The sequence below is a fragment of the Ambystoma mexicanum genome, chromosome 2q (genome assembly GCF_040938575.1).
Source record: "Ambystoma mexicanum isolate Mex_15411 chromosome 2q, UKY_AmexF1_1, whole genome shotgun sequence".
Classification (NCBI taxonomy): domain Eukaryota; kingdom Metazoa; phylum Chordata; class Amphibia; order Caudata; family Ambystomatidae; genus Ambystoma; species Ambystoma mexicanum.
Window position 1 is genome coordinate 825,429,150 of NC_090924.1, and position 17,944 is coordinate 825,447,093.

The following is a 17,944-nucleotide window of genomic DNA, read 5'->3' on the forward strand; positions in this document are numbered from 1 at the left end:
TGCAGTGATTTTTCAACAGCGCTGCTTGATGTGTGACCCTTTTCACCTGCTTCTCTAAGTGAATTGTGTTATCCTCCTCACAATGGTGATAATTTTCATGACGCCGCCTGAAGGTCCTTGCTTGTCCAAAGGAAATAGGCCAATTTGATTAAGCTACTTTTAACATCTGTGGCGTGTACTTTGTCTTGGCTGTCCTCTGGGTTTCGGCACCTACTTTGAAGTCTTTTGCAATGCTTCACGTCTTGCCTGGTGTGTTTTGGAACGGTTCCCTTGCTTCCAATATTCTTATGTCATAGTGCAGCTGCTCATATCCATCGCTCTTGCGCGGCGGTGTGAGCGCCATGTTTCTTCCCTGGGTCACTTTGGCGCATCAGCGCACAGACTGTAACTCTCTGCCCGCCTCATAACTCGGTGCAGTAAGAGCAGAAGCCTTTTAGGCGTCAGGCAAGTTATTAATGACGGACTGTAAATTCTGCCTGATCGCCCATTTAAGTAGTTCACATACATTATCCACTGATAAGAGGTTGCTGTTTTATGGAAAAATGCCAATGGAATTGTGCATCCCATATTTATGGCCGATAATGATGGTAAATCATTCTTTGAAAATGATTTCTTTCAAAGGCATAACTCTTTCTCAATCTTGCGCCTTTTTCCCTTTTCATAACTCACTCATTTTCCTTTATTCCTTTGTAGGAACATGAATCTACCATGTTCAAGTTGCAGATGCGTCATTTTTTACAGCTGTTTTACTCCCATGTACTATACAAAATACCTTTTTTCTCTGCAAATAAATGCTTCAGGAATGTGACACCTTTTTTAATGTTACTGCAGTAGACGAGGGCACCAACAGAGCTTAATTATCCACAACTAAAGTCAGTAGTTAAATGCAGGTTGATATGGGAGTGAATAAATATACTGATTCACGAATTGCAAGTAACCAACAAGAATGATCTGTTCCGACCTGTGAAATGAAAGGCTCATCTCCCTGATACTTTACCTCCCAGTTTTCACATTTTAAATTTTCCAATATTACGATAGGGCAGCACTCTCTCACTTGGTCAGTTATGGCTCTCTGGCCGCACTATTAAATGTCCTCTCTCAGCATTGTTGTGAAGAGCTAGCTCGGGTGGGCGTTGTAAAAAATTGAGGGAATTTGTCCTTTTCCCCAAAGGGGAGTCAGTCCTGCGAGGCTTAGGTGATCTCGCTCTGCAACACCCTCCTTAGGGGATCGAGGCAAGTGGGACCTCAACAGGGGATACTCCACCTTTGGGGACAAGGACTCCTGTTCCTATGAGGAACTCCCTAAAGGATACCACGAAGTGGCATACTTGGGATTATCAGAGCTACAAAGAATATACAATACAGAGACTTGTATGAAAAGAGAAATAGTGTAATTTATTCTCAACAAGAAAGAGAGCATATCACTTTAAATGGAAATCCCAATTTAACTGGGACAAGGAGGCTGGAGCAAGATGAGACAATGCAATAACCAGAGGTAGAGAGAGATGGGGGAAGGCCCAGGGCGATGTAACAGCTAAGAGGGGGAGAAGAGACTGCGACTTGTGGGGCCTGCGAGTTTGAAAACTGCTCTGGAGCGAAATCAGAGTGCTGGACGTGCAGCGTACCTTTGAGAAGGAGAGCGCGAGAAGCTGATGGTGGTGGCGTGACCATTGTGACTTATTGGTGGACCAGCGGTCTACACAACAATGGCAAAACCAATTGGTAGTCAAAACCTCATACTGTCTGGTTACCCACAGGACGGACAATCCGTTCTGACAGAGAGCATGGGGTACGTGACACTGGAGTGGCCATAGTACCCAAGAAAGTGAAGAATACAACACACCTAGAGTCACTGGAAGTCCCAGAGATGTTGTCCCCGAGAATCCAAGGTGACTGGGAGAACGCGAGGTCTGGGAGGCAACCGGCAAATTGTTCTGTGACTGTTCCTACTCATCACAGTCAAATCGACGAGCAAATAACTGGTGAATTAAGAAAGTGGATTGATGATGATGAGAAAAATCCGAATGCAATAAATATTGTGAGGGAACTAAAACTAAGAAAGAAACGGCTGTGGAGAAAGGCAGAGTACTATATATGCTAAAAGATAGAGACTATAAACAAGAAGAAGAATCCTATGAACAGAAAGAATACTATGAATTAAGAAGAAGAGAAGAGAACTCCAGGATCGAGAAATGTAAAGTCTAGATATCCCTACCCTGGGACGAGGGGCCAGTACCCCTTTATTGGAAAAGGAAAGAGGGGAACCTAAATGAAAGATAATGCCATGAGTTTAAATATAAATAAACCCTTAGCTTGTTTCATTAATACGGGTCAAAGTATTAATCCAAGTTCAAAGAAATCAATATTTGAGAAAGAACGAAAGTCTAGTAATGTCTTGAAAGAGTTACGCGAACTGATAAGTCACAAAAGACTATTTAAAAAATCACCTGTTAAGAAGAACGAAGAAGACATTTGAAGATAGCAACGCCCAGGAGAAGGGAGTCATTCTCCTGTCTTATGATAGAATAGTGGTAGGGTCAGTTAGGATTAGGTTTGGACTGTGGACTTATTCTTTGGGACATTCACAGATGACTGACGAGCACCGTTCTTAGTTTGAAAAGTTCCCAGTGTGTCCACGTCCTCCTTCTGACCCACCACAGTGTGCATATGCAGTCTCCTATGGCAGCACAGACTTCTGAGTGTTGTGGTGTATGGGTGTCGAGACACTGCAGGCACAGTCTTTATCCAACATCATGATGGTTCTTACTTTTCTTCATTGAAAATGTCCAAACCAAGGTGGTTGGTGCCCATGGAAGGCTCTGGTTGCTTCAAAGCCAAGATGGTGGCACATACATTCAGGGCAAGGAAGGGCTGTTCTGGTCTGATGCTTGTGAAGTACAGAGATAGCCTTGTTTGTTGCTACCTGCTGTGCCTAGTCTTTGTTGTGTGCATTGCACTTTACTTCTTGATTGTCTGTCTGGTTTCTTCTTTGTTGTGCGTTTGTCCTTGTTTTCTGTTATTCCATGTAGCCTCCTCCTTTAGTGTACACCAATTTAGTTCCAGTTCGGCCTGGTTGCTCTAGGCCTGCCTTTCATTGTCAGTCTTTTTCATTTGGGGACCTTTCCCTGATCACACCCTCTTCCCATGTACAAGGTTCCAACATTGGCCAAGAAAGGCCGGACGCAATCTCCTGTGGATCCAGCCATTGATGATAGTCAGTGTTTGCCTCCTTTTTGCCATAGGTTGTAACCGTAGTGGGATTTACCATAGCCTATTTGCATTGTGTTAGGATCTAGTCTTTTACCTCATGTGGGTTATTGCAAGGGTATTGTAAGTTGCCAACCACAGCACCCCTCGCAATAGATATAGGTCACTCATGGTGGCAGAAACTATTTCCCTTCAACCTCCTCCTGTCAGTGGTTTTTGTTGGAACATATACCCCCATTGCTTATGAACCATACTGACAGCACTACCCCTTTTGACAAAATATCCCTTCAGCTGCTTTCCAAAATTCCTTTAGCCTTGCCTCTATATGATTTGAATGGCTCACCAACAGCAAGCTACGTTGTAATTTTGCTCAGTACCCACATTTGTTCCGTCCTTTAGCTAAAATGATCATTCATCAACATCAGTCTGGGAGGAGAGGTTTTGCATATGGCCAGACCTCTGACATGGAGCCAGCCTGCCTGTGCAAAGTAATCCTAGTGGTGGGGGGGGAGGGTCTGCCTTTGCCGCCCTTTTATCCGAGGTCTCTAAGTTGAATAACATGAAATAGGTACTCGGGCAGGAAGAAACCAGTATTAAGTACTACATATATATAATATCCCTAATCTCTATCCACGTGCCCATTCCACAGTTAATAATCAGAGGGGCAGAAGGAAGTGTACCTCCTTCTTGCACTGGAAACAATAGCAGAAGCATCCCTGCCAAACCAGGCAAGGTAAGTGGCTTTTCACCCTCCCCACCCTCAGTGAACATTTTCAGCGCACACACTCACCTGAGTGAAGAGCGGGTCCCTGGAATGCCCCTCATCACCCCCATCAGCATGATAGCCCACTGAAACGCTGAACACAAGGCAAAATAAGAGATGCAGAGCAAGCTTGCAGTGCTTTTTGCAACTAACCCTATGGAACTACAGGATCATATAAGAAGCTTGCGAGAACCGTCGTCTACTAACCTGTACGGAACCTAGCATGGTATTGATATATAGAAAACATAGTATAACCATATTGAGGTTAATTGATGCTGCAATCCACAGAATGAGAGACGAAGAAAAGCAGAACTAAGGGCCAGAATTCGCAGACAAGGTTAGAGACAAACATCACATTCCGAAGCTAAGAGACACAGGGCCATCTGCAGAAGAGCAGAAATGATCATCATAAATTGCAGACCAGAGAGCTTGATTTCGCGGTCATCAACCACGTGGTGCAGCTGAGCCAGACAATGGTCATTCACCCATGGTGGGAAGACGAACGGTTCTCAGCAACACAGACATGAAGTGAAACATGGATTCTTTAACAATGTTGCAACGCTGAGGGCACTCTCGCAGGCAAAATTGGTGGCACTAACGGTTACATTGGGAACATTTAGTCTTTCTCATCACGTTGAGTGCACTGAGCGCTGAGAACCGAGCCGGGTCCCAGGCTCGGCGAGATCAGCTCCAGCCAATCCGGGAACAGAAATCCAAGGGTGGATGACAGAGGGCAAGGGCCAGTGGTAATCCTGCGACCCTGCAACAATGTAATAGTTTCTTGGGGAAGGGGCAGGCAAGCCATCTGACATGTGAGGACCAATAGAGTAGTATCTATAGGTGCCATGCATAGGCACCATCACTCCAACTACCCAGTCTTCTCGTACGTTTTTGGGGATCGGCTCCATGTTGTGACGCAGACATGAAAGAAAATGGCCTGACACAGGCTTAGGAGTCGTGAGTCCGGGAGATGTCAAATGTCCTGTATGATCCCCGTCTGTCTGTTTGTTTAATAAACAACAGTTATAACTTGCCCTTGGCTGAGTCCTCCATCTGTGCACTGGAGGAGGGTTTGTTGGGCCTTGGGAGCTGGAACGGTGAGCTCCTAGTGTGACCCCAGTCCCAGTGGAATACCTAACTGGTCTGCCAATTCAAACTCCAGACGGCTGGGGTAATCTTACAGATGGAGGCACGAAGAGAAAGCGTCTACCCACCAAGTCAGCAGAAAGATCCTTCTAAAGTGACAGGTAAGATGGTGGCCGCTCTATATGATTTCTTCCTATAGCTCTGAACTACAGGGCATCTTAGGGACTGAGCATGTTTAGTCTAGGAGGACTGCAAGTATATTAAGGAGGGGAGAGGATGGATATTTTCAAGAGGAGATTTTTAGGGAGGCAGTCGATTGGGGATATTGGAGGAGGGTACCAAGGAGGAGCTTAAAAGAAGAGTGGAGGAGGAGAAGATTTAAAGGGAGAATGTCAGAGGTGAAGATCAGAGGGAAGTGAGAGGAGCAAATGCACCCTAAGTCTGAGGGCTGTGAGTGGAGGAACAATCGTGTGGCATAACATTAAGGATGATATACATATATGGAGAGTGGAAGTCGAGTGAGTTATACAAGGCACAATTCTTTCTGGAATTTAAGTACACTAGAAGTGAAGTAGAGACAGGACCTGAAGTGAAGGAGGTGGCGAGGGTGAAGACTCTGCATGAACAGAAGCTCACGTGGCCAGCCTCCTGGTGAAAGATACTGATAAACCGATCCCAATTTTAATATTGCCACAGTCCAACGTGCAAGCACATGTAGGGCCAGAGACCCAAGCAAAAGGGTCTCTGCTGAGGTCAGGGTGAAGATCTGTATCTAGAGACCAACGAGCCAAACAAAAGCAGGGATTGAGCAATGGACAAAGGGAAATATCTTCTGGGATGGGTTCCAAAGAGTGAGGAACCCCAGAGACCTTGGTTTTCAACCAGATTCGTTGTCTAAATCTAGAGAGACTATTTGCCCTTAAAAACAACACTACCATATTTGTGTTCTACATCTGCCACGTTGCATTACATACCTCAATGTGTGTTTAAGTGTTTGGGTACAAAGCAAGACAATCAGGGCACAAAAGCTTTCTGTAAACAATCCAAATCAACCTGTTGGTAAGGAAAATGGAGGATCCTATGTGTACAGAATTATTGTTGATACTGCTAGTCTTGGTCGTTTAAGTGTGGTTTTCATTCCCATAAAAGATCAGCTTCACTGGTTGTAGCTGGACACCATGACACTTGGAGAGATACTGTATAAACATCAGAATAACGTCCCACCATTGGGTGCTGTGCAATTGAGATCCTCAATAGTGTGTACTTGGCCTCAAGATGATTCAATGAAAAATGTTTCAATCTAAAGCCTGCTGGAGGTGGAAAAAAACAATTCTTTCATTCTTGGCAATGACCGAGACCTGGGAAACCTGCCTACTCTCAAAAGCAATTGGGTACATCAGTTGCTAATATAATTATCCTACTGTATGTTTCCGGAAATCACTGAATCCCCTATCTGAGCCCTGGGGAGCCACCAGTCAGGAACCAGTCCATATAAGTCAATTATGTGCTCCACTCAAAATATTTTGTTAGCGCACCTAATACCTTCATTGAAAGTGCCTGTGCCCCTCTGTATGGGTGGCCTACTTGCCGGCAAGATTTCTGAAGAATCTCCAGCCTTAGACCATTGTACGTTTTCATAGTTCTTTAAGCCAGAATGGAAGTGAGAGAAAGCCAACACTGCTCTCGGTGTAGCCAGAGTGCAGATCCGCAAGAGAAAGAAGACTTCTTGTTCTTGCACAGGATCTGCATTGCTGGACTTTTGAAGTAAAATTCAGAGGGATGCACCTAACGTAAAACCCACAAATGTCTTGTACGGTACACTCCCCAGCTGAATTTCGGGATCTACCAGTAGTATATGGCTGCATGTGTGTGCGTACACACACCAACACACACACACCAACGCACACACACACACGCCCTCCCGCTCTAACGCCCTCTCACTCCCTCTCTCTCTCTCGCCCTCTCGCTCCCTCTCGCCCTCTCGCTCCCTCTCTTGCCCTCTCGCTCCCTCTCTCGCGCTCCCTCTCTCTCTCTCTCGCCCTCACTCTCGCCCTCCCTCTCCCTCTCTCTTGCCCTCCCTCTCTCTCGCCCTCCCTCTCTCTCTCGCCCTCCCTTTCCCTCTCGCCGTCCCTCCTCTCTCTCGCCCTCCCTCCTCTCTCTCGCCCTCCCTCCTCTCTCTCGCCCTCCCTCCTCTCTCTCGCCTCTGGACCCCTCCCTCACACTGGTCAGATGAAGCCACAACGTGGCTCGTCAACCTTCTTAAGCTAAAAGTTAGATCCTTCCAAAATGTTTTGTGAGAAAAGGAAGTAATTTTCTGCCTGGGTAACGTGTCTGCCAGGCTATGTCCAATGAAGCAAGGAGAAATGTAGCCCTAACCTGTACTGCCTTGTGGCAGGTGAGAATGTTGGCAGGATGTGGGGTGGTCATGAAACCTAACATTCTAACCATGAAAACTACATTTAATGTTCATCTTAAATTGCACAATTAGTTGGTGGTAGATTTTGGCTCAAATGTTAGTGCTTCAGGATGCTTCAGACTGTCTGGCTTTTGAAGACTGTGACATGTACACGTGGCCCTCTTGTTCCAAAAATCTATTAATAGTTGTGGAAAGTTCACATGATTCATTACAGACCTCCTGAATCTTCTAAGAAAAATAATGAGTTTTCACAGCTTGGATTGCATGAAGAAAGCCTCCTGAGAGCCAGCGGTACCCATCCGCCGATCGTTTCGATTTCCTCCATCAACAGTAAACACCTGAGCATTCACACATGCACATTTCTTCTTTTATTTATTTTTGTCTTGGCAGTGTACTGGATTGACTGTACTGCCAGAGTTTGGATGCTGTGTGGCTGATGATTGTAGGCAGAGCACAAATGGAGCATCCTGGTCATAATGTTGAGGCTCACCTGTACGTGGAAATACAGTTGTCGGACGGCAACAGCCCTTCCTGACCACCCAATTGCCCTCTAAGGGGGGTTTAAAAAAAGGGTGCCCTGAAAGGTCGTTGGAGAGGTACTATAATGAACCACTCACCAGGAAGCTGCAAGAAAAGGGCAAGACAATCAGAAAAAGGGGTCACCAACTCATGCCCACCCGCAATTCCCATTAATGTCTAGGTTTACCAGAATGAGATTTAGTGAGGACAAGTCAAGAAACCTAGAAACAGGCACAGGGAGAAGCCAAAAGCAGGATTCAAGGTCACTCCCAAAGTCACAACCCAGTAAATCTTAAGCAACAAATGCAAAGAGAAATCCAAGAGAGGTCGTTTACACAGTCCAAAGTTCCAAAAACCAGATCTTCTTACAAGTAAATAAATCCAAAGTGGGATCCAAAGGAGTCCATAACACAGTCCAAAAGCCAGATCTTCAACCAGACAGACAATCGTAAGGAGTATCCAAAAGGAAACGCAAGCAGCCAAGGTCGGGAAAATGAGTTCTCCGAGGGAAGCTGAGAACGAGGTGCAAAACAGCCACTCACAGCATTTAAGGAGCAGGAGGCAGTACAACCCAGTGGCTTAAAAGCTGTTTGAATCAGGAAGTGGGAGGGAAATACACCGGCATCACGTGATACGAGATGACATCATCAGGTGCTCTGTGGTCACGTCAGACATTGCAGCATCTTTGTGCACCAGCCCCTGTCGGGAATTGTAGTTCGCCAGTTGGCACAGAGGTACAACCACCATGGTAACTGCCACCGTCTCCTTCCTCAGAGGGAGCGTCTGCTTCCTGGAGCCCGCACCCTAAAACATAAATGGAACACACTTGGTGTTTTTTCTGTGCTAAATCCGCAGGTCAGGCTTAAGTAAAAAATCTGCATGCAAGTACTATCTTCTATGTTCACATGGTCTTTTTTTGTGAAATAACAAAAGATGCCAATCAATTATATATTCCATATGGGATTAGTGCAGGCCACCCTAGGATGTCATATGGATGCAGAGCTAGATAGAAGTCACTCTTTTGGGAGGATAGAAATATGTGGTGTTTTAATAACATCCCCATGTTCATGTTTAAATCACAACTTATTAGACAGTGCACACTCTGGACATCTGCCTGCCCCTGCAGCTTGCAATAGTGATATTGCAACTGTGTTCGATGCAAACCATGAACCATCATAAAGTGTCGACTTTACTTTTAAATTTACATATTCCCTATAATGTCAAACATTGATTATGTGCCTATTTAAATTGAATACACTTTCACTATAGCACAAACACTTACGAGATCATAAATGTTATGCTAAATTATTGGCACTCCTACTGCTAACATTTGCAAGGTCTCTCAGCGCTCTGATGTTCCTGTAAAAGAGGGAATTGGGTTGGGTTGATGGGAAGAGAGGGAAACTGCAAGATAGCTTTACTGTTCTGTTGGTGGGTGGACACCAGAAGTACCTTCTGCAGCTCTGTCTGTAGGTGGTGTGGCAAATAGGGAGTATTTGTCCCATCTCCTCATGGGAGAGCCACATCCTTTTAGGCTTTGGTGGTGAGCCTGCTCCGCAAGGCCCTCCCTAGGGATCTGGGCAAGTGGGACCTCATTGGGAGTGACTCCCTCTTAGGGGACTAGAACTCAAAATCCCGGGACACTGTGTCTCCATACATGGGACTGCCTTGCATCCAGAACAGTGTGTCCTCCTTCTATTTGGCTGTAGGTAATGTGGAAACCAATGCGTTATCTGAACATAAAGGAGATATCACTTTAAGAAGAAATGTCTATGAAAACTGGTGAGCAGGCCCATGAGGGGGAGAGCGTTACACAGGGATAGACCCCTGACGTCAGAACGCCAAGGAGGGCCATATGTGAGTGCAGCCGCAGAGTCCACAGTATTCTGAGAAGCAGGGATGACAATTCGGGAACATCAGAGGACCGGCAGAGCAGACAGCAGGAGAACAGTTGTCCTGACGGAATCAGAGGAACCGTCGAAGAGGTGGCGTGACCACAGAGGTTCTATGGTGGGCCTAGAGCCCTTCGAACTACTCTAAAACTGGGATGATGGGAAGCAAGGAAAGCTTCCCCCGCCGGTGTTGGTGTGTGGAAATGTGGTGAGTTAGAGAGCAGCTGAGAACAGAGCAACCGAGCAGTGAAAGCAAAGGGAGGAAATTGACCTACCCGAGCATGAGCCGGCTTCTGTGAAGTCACCCAATGGTGATGCAGATAGAGGGGTGTGCTGGAGGAGCAGGTGTCCACCGGGAGGGTGAATAATTAAGCAAACAGACTGATTGTTCTACATGTATTAATGAAAGTACAAGTGAGCAGAAACCGATATCAAAAGCCTAAGGCAGGAAAAAGGTTGTGAAGCGTTAAAGTGGAAACGACTATCGTGGGGAAGAGAGAAAAACATTATTTAAAATAAAACACTTAAGAATATCTGTGTTGTGTCAGACTCCTTCTTCCAGCCTGCCACAGTGGTCTGTGTCGAGGGCTTGTGCCCATGTTGCTACGAACCATTGGCCAGGGCGCTAGAAATCAAGTTAAGGCGATGTATGTACGTAGCAAGTGTTTTTTCAATTTCTGTGTGAGTGGCATAGTAAATGTATACCCACTGTAACACCCTGGGATCTGTGGCAGCCATATTTCATCATTTAGATAGGATTGATTGAAGGATAGCATGCCCGCGCCTAGATGTAACTTGAATGTTAGCATGTGCCAGACTTAGAATTGTGAACACCAGCCTGCGTAGCATCCAGATAAAGTTGTGAATGTTGGCATGCCCACACCTAGATAGAATTCTAAACATTGACCTGAGCCGCATCTAGATGGGATTGTGAATGCCAACAAGAGCCACACTTAGACAAAACTGTGAATGTTGGCATGCTAAAGGTCAGGTAACCCACTAACCAATATAAGCTCAAACTCTGCATACTTATCTCACTCAAAAAACTCACACAACCATCTCTCGCACAACAAGCCGCACGCTTTTCACAACACTGCAACAACAAATAAGCCGGAGCAACAGCACACGCGGATTGACACCGATCCAATACCCGCACCAAAGCTCAGCACCCGGTGTACACTGAGTTGGAGCTGCCAACAGAACACCACTCCTCTCACTATCCTACTCCCTCTTCACTTTACTAACCCATCCCACCTTATCGTTTACAGATTCGCCAGAGCGCCTGGGGACCAATTCCGTTGGTGACGGTGCGCGGTACAAATACCTTTAACATTTAATCTTTAAAAAATCCCATGAAAAGATTTTCAGCTTAAGTCAAGTGCATAATAGTAACTCTACTTTGTAATGTTTGATATGCCGGCACCTGTCCTTTCATGGTGGGGTAAGTGGAGTTCTTGACAGTTGTTTATTTGCTCAAATCATACATTTAACTACCAAATCCGTAATTCTAATTCTTCATATGATAGTGCAGGGCCACACAGATGCTCTATATAGTGCCTCTATTGCACTGTGTAGTAACTGTCGTAATTTACAATTATCCAAATCTGCCTTAAAAACACACCCCAAAATAGGCATGTAAGGATACAGACTACTCCTCTCTTGCAGGATTATTGTCCACCTGGTAGAACTGGCATGCTCCCCTGTTATCACAAAATCTACCCCCACGCCCCTGCTGAATCCCTTCCCTTCCTTTGTGGCATCAATTTCTACTTTGCCATCGTCCCATCTTCCCTTCACTCATTTTTCTTCCTCCAGCAGATTAAGGTCTGGATACCCCTTGAACGGGCCCCATGTGCGACTTCATGGAGAAGCCCATGTGCGTGGACACTACTACGGGTGTGATCTGGCACGGTGTGAAAGAATAGTAACATAACATAATGGTCTAGGCCCACTGTAGCCATGCTTCACAGTTCATTTTGACAACCACTTGCTCATCCTCTTCTTTTTCCACCCTGACTGGATTTTGGGCTCTGTGTTGCCTCTTTGTAAGGTGATCCTAAAAGTAATTTAGGGCATATTTATTATTAATAATGAAGCAATATACCATTTTGATATAGTGCATACCATGAATCGACTTTTCTTTGGCGCTTGGTGTTATGATTCTGCGACTCAATGGTACTCGTATATCATGTACCTCTGAAGGATACATTTCTGAGCAGACACCTTCCGGGATTCAGGTCTTTGTAAGTTGCTTAACTCAAAGTGCTAGCTAACTTTACATAGCGTGCCTGTGTTATGCTTGAGCTAAAACATGGCACTGGTGCGCAGTGCATTCTGGGAGCGCTCGGAGCCATGATGGATATTTACTTCATGCCGCAGTGAAAAGCTGCATTCATTTTGCTGAGAGCTAGATTCACGATGATGAAGCTTTCCAAACCTGGTATGCAGTCAAGGACATTTCTGCTGGGAAAGCTAACTTTGTTATGTCTTATGAGCTATGGGACTGTTTTTCGTGGTGCTTGTTTTTAGAGGAGGGAGGCACTTTGCTACTTGAGGTTACTGTCGGTTGACCCAGCTGGCAACCAACGGCGGCTCATCAATGCGCAAGTGCGTTGCCAGAAGGTTCGCGAAATCGCCACCCCTTTTGAAGGGTGCATAAATGCAGAACGCCTGAGCGGTCAGGTGAGACTTCAGCCGGAGGGGGGACGCTTCCGTCCGGCATACCTGTGGGATGTTGTGCTCTCGACCTGGCTGTTATCTGGGTCTTCCAGCCGCTTCTGGCGAGATGAGGAATCCAGTTACGCTCACGGTGATGTATTTTCTTTTGAATTCTTTGTTTCTTCTGTGATTTATTTCTATGTTATCACTGGTTGCTTCTGAGCTTTGAATAAATAGCTGTATAAGTGCTCATTATTTTCTAAGAGTGTGTGGTTGCAAGTTGTGTCTTCCTGCATTCAAAGTATTGGCTCCATAATTGCATTGGTGATTTATGATTGTCCGTGCACACCTGGGAGAGCAATACAGCCTGTGAACAGATTACCCCAAGTTTGAGGTGCTTTGGCATACTTCGAGTAGGTGTTTAGAGCTTGGGTAAAATGCTGCTTTGAGAGAACAGAAGGCTGAAATCTACTGCAGAAGTCAAAGTTTCCTCACGGGGCCTCAAGCTTGATCTATGGGATGCACAATGAGTTTAATCTCCAGGCTCTTGCAGGCCTCCGCATTTTCAACAGGGCTGCCACCTTGAATGGACACTACACTTGGGCTGGTACACCCATTGCACCATCACTTATAGGACAGATGGTTCAAAAGGGAAAACAAATGTTCGGCCTCGTAAGGGAAAATCCCTTAATGAGTGCAACTTCTGCCAAATCTAAAATCTATGTGTAGTGTCTGCAGGGATTAAACTGTGACAAGATTTCCTTTCCTGGCCTCGTGACCTGTGACCGCATTATAACAACTATGCTTTTGTCTTAGGTTAACGGCGTAGATCTAACAGGGAAAACTCAAGAGGAAGTCGTGTCTCTTCTGAGAAGTACCAAGATGGGAGGCGCTGTGAGCCTGTTAATCTTCCGCCAAGAAGAAACATTCCATCCCAGAGAACCGGTATGTAGTCTTCCATAAAGCCTTGACCCTCATTACTTGCTGCCAACCTCGCTCAGTCGCAGTCTGTCAGCCGGGATCATTAACTAGCCTAGTCACAGTAGTGCCATATATGGTCGTGCCTCATATACAAAACACTCTCTTCAAGGACGCCATTTGGGGGTTGCTAGGGGTTGCAACTGCAACCCCCATGGCCTCCCATGCTACGCCTTTAAAAAAATGAATGTTTGAAAAAAAAGTTTTAAACGTAAGCTCCTGGGCTATGGCCAGCACCATGTGGCTTTGTTTTTGTAGTGGCAGGCTTTCTTATACAGACCTCTTCTAAAACATGGGGTTCCACAAGTTTAACAATCTGAGCTGTTACCCTAAATAAGAAAGAATGGGAATAACAAATAATTTGTCTTTCTGGAATTCTATACAATAAATGCAAGCCTCATTAAAGGTTTATTTCAGGCCCACTTCTGGGGGTGAGTCACTGATTGTCTGTCCTTAAACACCTCAAATTTGAAATGCAGACAAAAACGTCCAAAAAGCATTTAGAGTAGAATAAGCATCCATTTCGGACTGTGTATTTTGCTTTTCACAGGTTGTGGTTATAGCCTGCTTTTTTTTCTGCCGTTGTCAATGTTACGATTATCACAAGACATTCCATCTGTGTCCTCAGTCACTTGACAAAATCCTTGTGCCTAAAAGCGTGTCTACAGTGTAGAAATGTTTAAACGTAGCACATAATGTGGCCCTTAATTTTATTGTTCCACACTTCATGCTTTGTTGTAATGTGCTATCTTTCCTATCTCCTTGAAATGCTGTTTGGGATGTTTGTCTGCTTGTATGAGGTAACGAGTGCCCAGAGTACAGGATGACATTCATGTGAGTGTGCCGCTTTCCCTGCGCTACTCTAAATTCTTTAAAACAGAGTAATGAACCCTCACAATGGTATGTATTTTTTAAGCCTCTGAAGTCTGAAAAGTAGATCCACGCAGGCTTGACATGTGGCCAACTTTGCACCAGATCTGCAGATGAACTAACCTGCTGTCAAATCTCAGTTTAATGGTATCCACTACAGAGTGTAATTTGCTTTCTGACTTTGAGAACATTCAGACTTGTAATTGCTAATTTTACTATAGTCGGTAAAATCGCTATAGCTGGTAAAGTAGCTAAGTGGGTTTGATTGCTCACTGCTGCAATATGTGTGTGATCTGCAGGTTGCAGGCGCGAATCCTGGCATGGACAACTCACCCTTTCATCCTTCGAGGTCGATAAATGAGTACCAACACAGGTTGGGTGGTATTGTATGTATATTTGATGTATATAAAGCACTTACGCCCAAGTTCTATATAATAACACATTATCATTTAGCCTTGAACTTCTGCTTGCATTCACAGTAATTTGGTAATATGGGACTATACACACTGATATTAACGATAGATATGGTGATCTATTCTTGTATGAAATGTATATCACATTACAGTAATATTGTAACCATATTTTTCGTAGTGTACTTAGGAACTGTTGTGTAGTGCCTGTATGTGATGTGCTCAGTGTAAGTGTGGTTGGGTAAAGGGGGGAGGTGAGTTTTGTGTAGTGTCTGTCTGGTATGATGAAGTTAGTGATGTCACGTGGAATGTTGACAATTTGGAATGTTCTGAGTGGAGGCAGTTACAGCTGGCCTGCCTGGATGATGGGAGCCGGTGTTGTCCTAGCTAATGTCCTTTGTATTCCTTATATATTTTGAATATGTAACTGTAACTAAGAAGGTGAAATAAAACTACATGAAGTAATCTTAAAGGGCCTGGAGACAACATCTTTTCATTGGCGACGAGGAGGTCTTTTGAAGTTGGACATACGTCCATCAGACTGGAAAGGAAGGCAAAGGAACCTGCTGTGGGGGGGGGGTGCAGGAGGCACACGGACAGCCAGCAGGTGAAGGACAACACCGCCCCCAAAAGACAGTAAGTCCCATCACCAAGGGCGCAGGCAGAAGTACAGGAAAGAGGCCCCTTTAGGATAGGGCAGCTCATAAGTGGGAGGCAGAGCTCAGCCCTGGGGGCTGGAGAAGTGGCTGGACCAGCAGATAAAAGGAAATACTGGAAAGCAAACACTGTAACCTGGTCCTACGTGCGCTGTAGTGAAGAGCTACCCCTCTGGGAGGAATGTGATGCTGCACTACTTTTCTTTAAGTTAGAATGGAAATGGGAGAAAAGAGACGCTGCTCTGAGTTTGTGAAATTGATGTGCTTTTGACGTGAAGAAGGTGGACTGTTTGCCTGCCTACACATCAGTCCCATGTTATGTGGACTCAGAGTAATGGAAAGCAGTTGTTTTAAACGGTGTCCTTTTCACGAGATAATTGCAGGCGTTGAAGTTATGGGACCCTGGCAGCATGGTACTGTGCTTATCGTGCACATCATGTTTTTGGCTGTTTGAAACTCTGAAAACGCATTGCCTGTGAGGGTTCGGTGCGGCAATGTACAAGGATGCAGACTGTTTCCTTGCTGCTGTATGGACCTTGTGTAATGACCGTTGGCCAGGTGGAGCTAGGTCCGCCTCTGCTGATGGTGTGTGACTGATTATGTCACATGAAGATCCGGGGGTGATGGTGAAGGATTGGAGCTTGATGCTCCCAGCATTCCGGTCCGAGTGCCTGTTGGCGCTGTGTCGTTGCTGCTCAGTGAGCATTCTTAAAAAAAAAAAAATATATATATATAAAGCTGGTTATACGTTGCAGCAGTCATGCTGCATACGGGTCCAAGGCGAGTAGTCCACAGTGAGTCTTTTGAGTAAGGGACCAGACCGCTGCAGAGTGCCACGTGTAGGTGTCACATTGTCGGCACCCGGAAAGAAATGGATGCAAATGGAGAAGAGTGAAACAGCGCCACGTAAAGGAGCCGCTCCGCCTGTCCAAGGCATTCAGCAGCAGCCAGTGGTGCAGTGTTGCTGAGCCGTCTGTATCAGTGAGACGTCCGTAGCGGGCATCAATGGGGATGATGCTCTCGGTTCAAGTGGGCTAAGGTGCATGGAAGGCACAAGGACCTTTCCGGTACTGCAGTTTTAACTTGAACTTTCATGAATGGTTTGTTCAAACCCAGAGTCAGAGCACAATGTGCTCATGACATACGGTGAGCCGACGTATGGGAAGTGTCTGTCTCATTTACGGGAAGGGTCTGCCATCCAGGACATGTATGGTAGCTGCACAATTGTATTCCTTTTCTTGTTGGGTGTTTAGACAAATACGTTAGAGTAATGGAATGTGTTTACATTTTTGGCATTTACATTTTTTTTTTGCTTGCAGGAATGTTGATGGGGATGTGTTTTGAGATATGGTGGACATGGGTGACGAGTATGGTAGATAAAAGCATTGGGCATTTAGGTGTGGCCTGGTCGAGTATGGGTCTGGATGGGTGCACGTGGAATATGCTGTTAATGATTTTAAATGTTAGAAAGTACGAACTAGTGTTTAACTCCTTTTTGAGGATTTGCAGCATTCAAGATTGCAGTAGTGCAACATGGACTTTCGTTTTGAATCTGCTATGCTTAAGTGTGCACAGATGGAAGGGTGTGCATGTGAGGGGTGGTACTAACATTTTTTTTACATGATTTTCAGCGATTAGAGTTGCATGAAGCAACATGGACTGGTAGGGTCTGGATATCACATTTACAGTGTTGCCTATCTAAGGCTATGAATCGTTAGGTTTTATTTAGAGCCTAAATGGCTATGGACTTTTAGGTTCCTAAATGTGTTACTCTTGCTTGTTTATTTTTTATTTTTATTACAGCAAGACATTTGGATATGGAGATTTATGGTTTTAAAATGCATATGTTCTCAATCTGACTCAGATGACATTGTATTTAATATGCAATGTTGGTGTCTGGATGGAGAGGGTCAGTGGAAGATTGGTAATGGATTCCACCCACAGTGAGTATGGGGTATGTATGTTGGTCTTTTTAGACATGTGTAGTTATCTATGAGTAATGCGTGTTTGGTGTGGTTTGGACGCTGTATTTTGTGGGAGGTAGTTGTGACCTCCTGTAGGGTTATTGGTCTGGTATGATATTTATCTTATTTGGTAGAGGTTGAACAGTCATGATGTTCTAGAGCGAGGTAGCGCCTATGCTCTTTTAGTACAAGGAGGTCTGGGTTTATCTAAATTCAAGTTTGGAGATGGGTTTGGTTTATGGAGCTTACCTGATTTTGGGTAATGGTTGAACAACGTTGTGGTTGTTCTAAGGGGAGGTAGCGCCTCCTCTAGGGTTTGTTACCCTTCTCATCCACTGGGGACAGTATGTAGCTGGTGGCAAGGGGGTACCTGGAGACGCCTGACAATGACCCATCGGAATGGGGGGTGGTGTCCTGAGGTGATGAGAAAATTGTTTTCTATGCTACTTGTGGTGTTAGCGTGGACCTGTTTTATATCATGGGTTCAATGTTCCGACCTGTGTGAGAATGTCATATGAGCGGATT

At 45.2% G+C, this 17,944-nt stretch overlaps 1 protein-coding gene across 8 annotated transcripts in view; it reads left to right on the top strand.

Moving 5' to 3' along the window:
- The window catches only part of PARD3 (par-3 family cell polarity regulator), a 2,149,932-nt gene that overhangs the window by 1,186,169 nt on the left and 945,819 nt on the right, over positions 1 to 17,944 (top strand). For all 8 annotated transcript variants that reach the window (XM_069648049.1, XM_069648048.1, XM_069648046.1 and 5 more), the window contains exon 11: positions 13,358 to 13,486. In XM_069648049.1, the coding sequence (XP_069504150.1) occupies positions 13,358 to 13,486 (129 nt within the window). The remainder of the gene's footprint in view (positions 1 to 13,357; positions 13,487 to 17,944) is intronic.